The 7,126-nt window shown below is 57.3% G+C and overlaps 1 protein-coding gene across 7 annotated transcripts in view; it reads left to right on the forward strand.

Annotated features, from left to right (window-relative positions):
* MINAR1 (membrane integral NOTCH2 associated receptor 1) overlaps window positions 1-6,791 on the forward strand; it is a 29,494-nt gene extending 22,703 nt beyond the window's left edge. For 5 of the 7 annotated variants that reach the window (XM_046010230.1, XM_046010231.1, XM_046010235.1 and 2 more), the window contains 2 exons: window positions 2,747-5,137; window positions 5,234-6,791. In XM_046010230.1, the coding sequence (XP_045866186.1) occupies window positions 2,747-2,944 (198 nt within the window). In that variant the 3' untranslated portion in view covers window positions 2,945-5,137; window positions 5,234-6,791. Of the gene's footprint in view, window positions 1-2,746; window positions 5,153-5,233 lie in introns of those variants that run through there. The other 2 variants (XM_046010234.1, XM_046010237.1) reach the window with 2 other exon arrangements.
* The last annotated feature ends 335 nt before the right edge of the window (window positions 6,792-7,126 follow it).

Below are 7,126 nucleotides of genomic sequence, written 5' to 3' on the forward strand. Positions count from 1 at the left end.
GACGACTGTGGTCACCTCCAGCTCCCCGATGAGATCGAGCAGCTCAGCCCCACCAGCGGCCTGGACCCTTCCTCCCGCGTGGCCTCTCCTGTTGGTGGGGGTGTCCGGGAGCCTCGGGGCCCTGTCGTGACTGCCGTGCAGTGACATTTGTTCATACTGGGCCCTAATGGGGGTATAGCTCAGGGGTAGAGCATTTGACTGCATACTGGGCCCTAAGGGACAGCAGTTAGTGGACGTTCCCGAAGCTCGGGTCGTGTGAGAGCAGTGTTAGCATGGGGACGGTCTTCACGGGGTCCCCTGGTGGGCACATGAGAATCCCGGTCGGCGGGGCCCACTTGAGGGCAGAGAAAGGGTGTGGGCTGGGTTTTCCTGGTTTTCCCACCGGAGTCTGGTCACAACAAGGTCCCTCGCCTGTGTCCCTGGAAACCTCAGCGTCACCATTCCATCTGTTGTCACTAGAGTTTCTGCTTCCTGAAAAAAACTCGTGAAAAGTAGTTTATTTCACAGGCTGTCCCCCAGCCCATCAAACGTCCGTACAGGAAAAGAAGCTGATATCCTTGTGTTTGAGCTGGAGGGAAGGAGACACCAGAAGTGGGGTGTGTGCACGGCTTCCCTCCTTGGCGAGCTCGGGAAGGAGGGGGCTGGTGTGGCCCGCGTGGCCAGAGCTCGTCCGCAAGGTGCACGGCAGGAACAGGTGCACCAGCCCTTGTGGGTAGCCCCCGCCGCTGCAGACCAGTCTCCCAGCCAGATGCGCCCACCCTGGATCTGTCTGTCCCATCTGCTGTCTGTGACGGCTGAGGGGGTTTGGTGGCCGTAGCCACTCAGCCCAAGGGCCCACGGAGGGCAGAGCTTGGTGGGGAGGGAGCTCTGGCTGAAGCGTGCAGACAGGCGTGTGTCCAAACAATGGGAGTGGGCAGCTCGGGGAGGCTGCCGCCCCAGGGACCCTGGCAGAGGACGCTGTAGGGGGCTCTTGCCAAGACAGAGCACCCTGAGCTCCAGGAGAGGTTCCTCTTGCTCAGGATGGACATCGGAGCGGCTAGCGCTGCTTCCCACCCCGCGGGGGACAGGAGCCCGTGGATGTTCTGTCTTAGTGGGGGAGGGAGTCTGGGGAGTTCTGAGGACCCCTCAGTCCCGTCCCTGCCATGAGGCAGTGTTGCACAGAACACACTAGAACAGGGTTGCAAAGGAGGCTGGTGACCAGTGTGGGCCTTGAGGACTCTGGTGTCCGTCACAGCTGCTGGACTCTGCCCCTGCCCCCTGGAAGTGGCTCTGCCCCCTGCGAATGGCCGGGCATGGCTGGGATTCCACGAAGCGTTATTGTGGACAGAGAGATCTGAATTTCATATAATGTTCACATAGTGTGAAATAGTCCTTTTTTGACTTTTGTCAACCACTGGAAAGTTTAGGGACCATTCTCAGCCTGGGGGCTGTCCACGGGCAGGTGGCGGGGGCTGGACGTGGGGCCACAGCTGTCCACCCGGCTGGTCCGCCTGCAGGGGGTGGGTAGGTCCGCAGGTGTGGTGAGCAGGAGCAGAGGCCGGGCAGCCTCTGGGGAACCGGCACCAGTGACAGGACGTCGTCACCCTGGGGTCTGAGGCCGAGGGAAGGGAGCTGTTTCTGCAACCCACCGAGATCCATGGTCGGGAGCCGGTGCCTGGTAGGGACCAAGAGGCCCTCATCCCCTGACAGGGCCCCCCTGGGTGGTCCTGGGAGCCAGGCTCCCGGGGCAAAGGGCACAGCGGGAAAGAACAGAGTTGCCCTGCAAGGTCAGGTGACAATGAGTGAAACAGGTTCGAATCACCAGCGCTCTCCCAATGCCACGGTCCGACTCAGGTTTAAAGCCGTTTGGAAGGGTTTGTTTTGTGATCTTGTGTGCGTGAGACAGACTCTCACGTGCCCGAGACAGACTCTCATGTGCCCGTGTTTCGAGTATGAAACAAGCCAAGGCCATCTTCAAAACGGATATTTTGTTTGCGTTTCAGAGAGCGAGGGGACCGCACTTAGAATTTCAACGTGTTTGCTCTTATGTGACACTGTGTTATCAAATCCTTCCTGTCAAATGAGAACGCTGCCTTTTGTGATGGGGGGTGTAACCATCCCCGGGAGCGGGGCCTCGGCAGGACAGGCTCCATCTGGTGTTTTTCCTGTGGGCGGTGCCTCCAGCTGGGGGAGCCGGGAGACAGGGGTCCCCGCGGCTTTTGCCCGTGGGGAGGCAGCCCCAGGCCCGGGGATGGCCGGCATTTCTGTAGACCTTGACCCTGCGCAGGGGCCTGACCTGCTCCGACAAATGTTTGACATGGAACGAGTTTCTATTTGGTTTGAGCTGCTTATCGGGAGGCACTTTGAGTTTTCAGGGGAGGCTTCAGGGAGGGGCTGGGAACAGAACCAGAGCGAGAGGACAGCCCTGCCGCAAAGGGCCCTGCTCCCGGGGGGCCGCTGGGGAGACCCCTGGTCAGGGGCGGTCGCCGCTCCTCCAGCCGCTCGGACAGCCTGCCCGTGGCCGCACCTGTTTGCTGGCTGGTGCGGAGGAGACCGTGGTTTCCCCATGCCGGGCCCGTCGGCACGCCGGCAGCAAGGGTAGAGCAGGCGCCAGCCGCGTGCCAAGGGTCCCGGGGCCTCAGCAGCCGCCCCAGCCCGGCCCGGCGGTGGTGGACGTCACGGTCAGCCCGGACAGCCAGCGGCGGACCGCACGGGCCTTCGGGAACCGGTGTTCACGGTGCCTCTAACCGCTTCTCTTCACTTGCAGACGCAAGAATCTTTAAACCCGAACAACCTGGAGTACTGGATGGAGGACATTTACACGCCAGGCTACGACTCCCTGCTCAAGCGCAAGGAGGCTGAGTTCAGACGGGCCAAGGTCTGCAAGATCGCCGCCCTGATCGCCGCCGCCGCCTGCACCGTCATCCTCGTCATCGTCGTGCCCATCTGCACCATGAAGTCCTGAGCGCGGGGCCGCTGGCGGCGCACAGCCCGGGATGGCCGGCTGCACCCCCCGCGGCGGGAGGGCTCGGGCCGGCGCGGCCACGGCTTGCCGGAGCGGGGACCGTCGCGGAGGCTCTCCGCCAGGGCGAGCAGGGTCTGGGACCTGTGTGTCCTCCAGAGAGACCCGCCCTCCCGTAGGCTTTGACTTGGTGACTTGGATGCCTTTGGGAGGGGTGCCCTGTCTTTCCCTACCAAATGAACGCTCTGCGCTACCGGTAGACACAAACTGAATTCCAGGCAAACAACAAAACAAAACAGATTAGTTGGAGTCTTTGCATCTAGATGACGCTTCATGGCCAGGAGTGTGTCACACGAAGATACTTAGGACCCGCCCGTGTGGGACGCTTCGGGAGATAGTGAGCCGAGAAGGAAGAAAGACGAGTTCTGTTTTCCATCGCGTTCTCAGCCCACGGCAGGTGAAGTCACAGGTGTGGCTGCAGAGGATGTTTCTTCTCTGCTGACTTTCATCAAGGGCTACTGACTTTCCATTCTCGCCCTTCGGTCGTCATTATGATCTTCACGGAACATTCCGGACCTTCCTCCTTGCACTCAGGGCAGGGAGAAGCTGGACTGCCGGACCAGGCATGGCCCGGAGCGCGCTCTCTCTGCCTGCAAGGCTGAGGTGCTCAGGCCGGGAGACGTTCCTGTCCCCGCCCAAGGCCGGGGGGAGAGCCACTTGCCCCCAGCATAAGGCCAGGTTTTGAGAGTCGCAGCCCACCCCCCCACCCCCAGAAGGGCCTCCCACGCCTGCTTTGGCCGGGGGCTCTGCTCCCTGGTCTTCTGTCTCCTGGAAGAGCTTGGAACGTGTCCTCGTGCCTTGAAGAGCAGAGATGCTGGCTGAACTCTCACATTCTGACCGTGGCTTCCGTGTGCCCCAATCCCGGCCATTTCCAGGGGTTTTCACAGGATCTGGCAAGTTCGCCAGTCATACGACAAAGGCTCCTGGGTGTTCTCACCCACCACGACCCCAACTCGTGTTCTTGTCAGCAGCGCCAAAAGAAAAAAAAAAAGAAAAAAATCTCTATTTAACCATTTATCTATCTATCTATCTGTATGTCTATATGTCTATCTAAGTACCTAGTCTGGGGTTACGGTGTCCTCTGTTGAACAGCTCGAGACCACGGTTTCTCCAGCGTGAAGGAAGCAGCTGTGACTCGATTGGATTTTGGTCTCTGCTCCCACCTGTCGAATGGTGCTTTGACCCAGCCGGCAGAAAGAATCCTTTCCAGCAACTGATCCTAATGTCTGATTACAGGTCGAAGAAAGATGATCGACAGACATTAGCCAGCTTAACCCTTCCGAGAGCAAGGTGGGGAGCGAGAGTATTCTCTTGGGCCGCAGAGGAAGCTCCTGAAGGAGAGATTAGGGGAATGTCTCCGATTTTAAAGCAATAGGAGTCCGGCATCCATCCCAGAAACCTCCGAGTGACGCTTCTCTTGCTCTGTCTGGCCCTGTAGTGCCCTGCACGGGGCGTCGGAACGTCTCCTGCCGTCGGCGAGTAAGGCCAGGGTGCTTCCGTCGTTAGGGGTCTTCACGTGACCTGTTTCTGTCTCTGGTGGATGGACTTTCTTCCGGGTGACTGGGACTGAAGCCTTAGTATGAAGAACTGAGGGTTTATAATTGAAAGTTAAATATATATATACATATATATATCTCTATCTCTCTCTATGTTACTGTGTCTTGTCAGAATGCTGGTCTCTCGGTGCTGTTCTGAGTTGGGCACACTAAATAAGGTTGTTTCTTTCTTCCGGAAGGGAATGCACAATTTGCACCCCCAAGAGTCGGGAGTCCAGGGACCAGCTCTCCTGCCCACGGGGGGGCTCCGGGACAGGTGGTCCCTGTTATCCAGATTAAACCCGGAGAGCCCCAGAGACAGGGAGTTCCCAAGGTCTCGCTCCGATCTGCAGAGAAGTGGAGATAAGATAATTCCCGAGATCAGAGAAACTTGATCAGATCCCCCCCCCCCCTTGCCAGGTAGGACCACAGGGGCTGGACCAGAGCCCTGTGGTCACTACTTTTGGGTGAACCTGTTCCTAATGGGCCCTGCTTGAGCCTGTCTGGCTACCATGGGCGGAGCATGGCGTGAGCCCCACCCCGTGTGTGGAGGAGGCAGGACTGTCTAGATTTTCCCTCTACCCTTCTCCTGTCTGGGGAGGTGACCCTTGTCCTGTCTGGGGAGGTGGCCCTTCTCCTGTCTGGGGAGGTGGCCCTTCTTCTGTCTGGGGAGGTGACCCTTCTCCTGTCTGGGGAGGTGACTCTTCTCCTGTCTGGGGAGGCGGCGAGAGACCTCATCTTGCTCTCGGTCCAGTGCAGCCTTGGAGTTCAAGCTGCGGTCACTGCCACATGACGGACCACACCCAGACCTGCCAATGCACTGGGAACCCAGACGGCCCCAACGGCAAGTTGTTTCCTATGGGAATGGCTTATCCACAGCCTTATGGGAGGGAGCGTGCTATCAAGTTAAGGATCTTTGCCTTGGCTTGAAGCTGGTGGATGCTTGGGGTCTTGGGAACTAGAGAAGGTGAAGCTCATGGTTGGGTCTTTTCTCTTCACTGATCCCAAGCCTGTGACAGCCTTCTCTCCCTGGACCCCAGACTCCTCCATCCCTGTATTTGCAGAACAGGGCAAGGCCAGAGACAGGCCAGGAAGGAGACCCCTCCCCATCCCTCTAACATCGCCTCTCATTTCCCGTTGCTGTGATCTCCTGGTGGGTGACGGACATGTGGACTGGCCAGTCTCCTGGGCTGGGCACCACCTTCTACAATGCTCTCTGGCATTTTCCCACGAAGTACAATTTCTTATGCCCGGGCCTAAAATCCACGTCATTTCTCTTGCTTTTGAAAGATACACAATCAGAGGAGGTTGCTTAAGGGATGACGCCGAACTCTGATACCCTCAGCCCGTGGTTCAATTCAGAGTCATTCCACTCCCCTTTGCGAGTCGGTCCGCTTTGATCGCAGCCTCGCAGAAAAGCAAAAGGTTCCCAGCTCAGTTTTCTGATGTCACACCATGAGCCCCTTCTGCAAACTGCAAACACAGTAAACAAATCAGATTCCGACTGCCCGCGACTAGCGGATCATGAACCGTTAGCGTGGTCGGGCCTGCGGCCATGCGACCGACACCCGCAAGGGAACTTAGTAGTGGGTGTGTGAACTCACCGCCCCGAGTCCCCATACCCTTCTCGGGATCAAGGCAGGGCTGCTTCCGTTTACACTGGGTCAGTGTAAGAGTAATGCGCCTCCTTTTCTTTGTTTTAGACAAGAAATAGTTCTGCCGACAGTCAATGATGCTGTTTGGTGGTATAAAAATCTGTGAATGTTGAAACTCAACCTGCTCCGTGTTGTAGCCCACCTACAAGGATGCTGTGGTCAGTGTGTGAACACCACACCCGTACGTACTGTACACCGTACTACGGACATCTGTGTTGAAAGGCAGAGACACGAGTGATCGCTGGTACAGTTGGGGGAAAGGGTATTAGATATTTATTGACTCAACGAGAAATGCAAGCAACTTCCTTATTTATGCCTTATGAGAAAGAGGGTGTGGCGCGTCAGGTGAAGTTTTACGTGCGAGCCTCAAGGAACGGCTTTTGAAGGCAGGGATCATCTTTTCCGCGTCTGCTCTGCACAGCCGTCGGCACGCTCCTGGTGCTCGATCAATGTTGTAGAACACCAATAACGAAGCACATTTTTAGATCCTTTTTCCAATGGCTTGTGTAAAATTTGGGCGACGTACCATGGTTGGTTTGAAGCTCTTCATGTAAAATCTGCCTCTCCAAATATAATCAGAAATAAAGTAAAAAATTATAAAATCCCTTGTGATCCCGTGAGATTTTGTTTCAGGCGGGAACGGTTTAGCGTTGAGTTTGACGCACACGTCGTGAGCGTCTGACTTGGTGATTTCGCACAAAGGGAAACCAGGCGTGTAACGAGCACCCAGATGAGAAAGCAGGGCATCCAGATACCCCAGAAGCCTCCCTCATGCCCCCTTCCAGTTAAATGGGCATCCTCACTTCCGAGGATCTGTACAACATGGGCAATTTCCTGGGAGGCTGAGCTCACGAGTGTGACCGGCGTCCGTCACCACGACACTGTTACAGGAAGGGTGACTCCCGTGGGAGCTGCACCTTCCATCCCGTGACGTC

The sequence above is a fragment of the Meles meles genome, chromosome 6, assembly GCF_922984935.1.
Source record: "Meles meles chromosome 6, mMelMel3.1 paternal haplotype, whole genome shotgun sequence".
NCBI lineage: Eukaryota > Metazoa > Chordata > Mammalia > Carnivora > Mustelidae > Meles > Meles meles.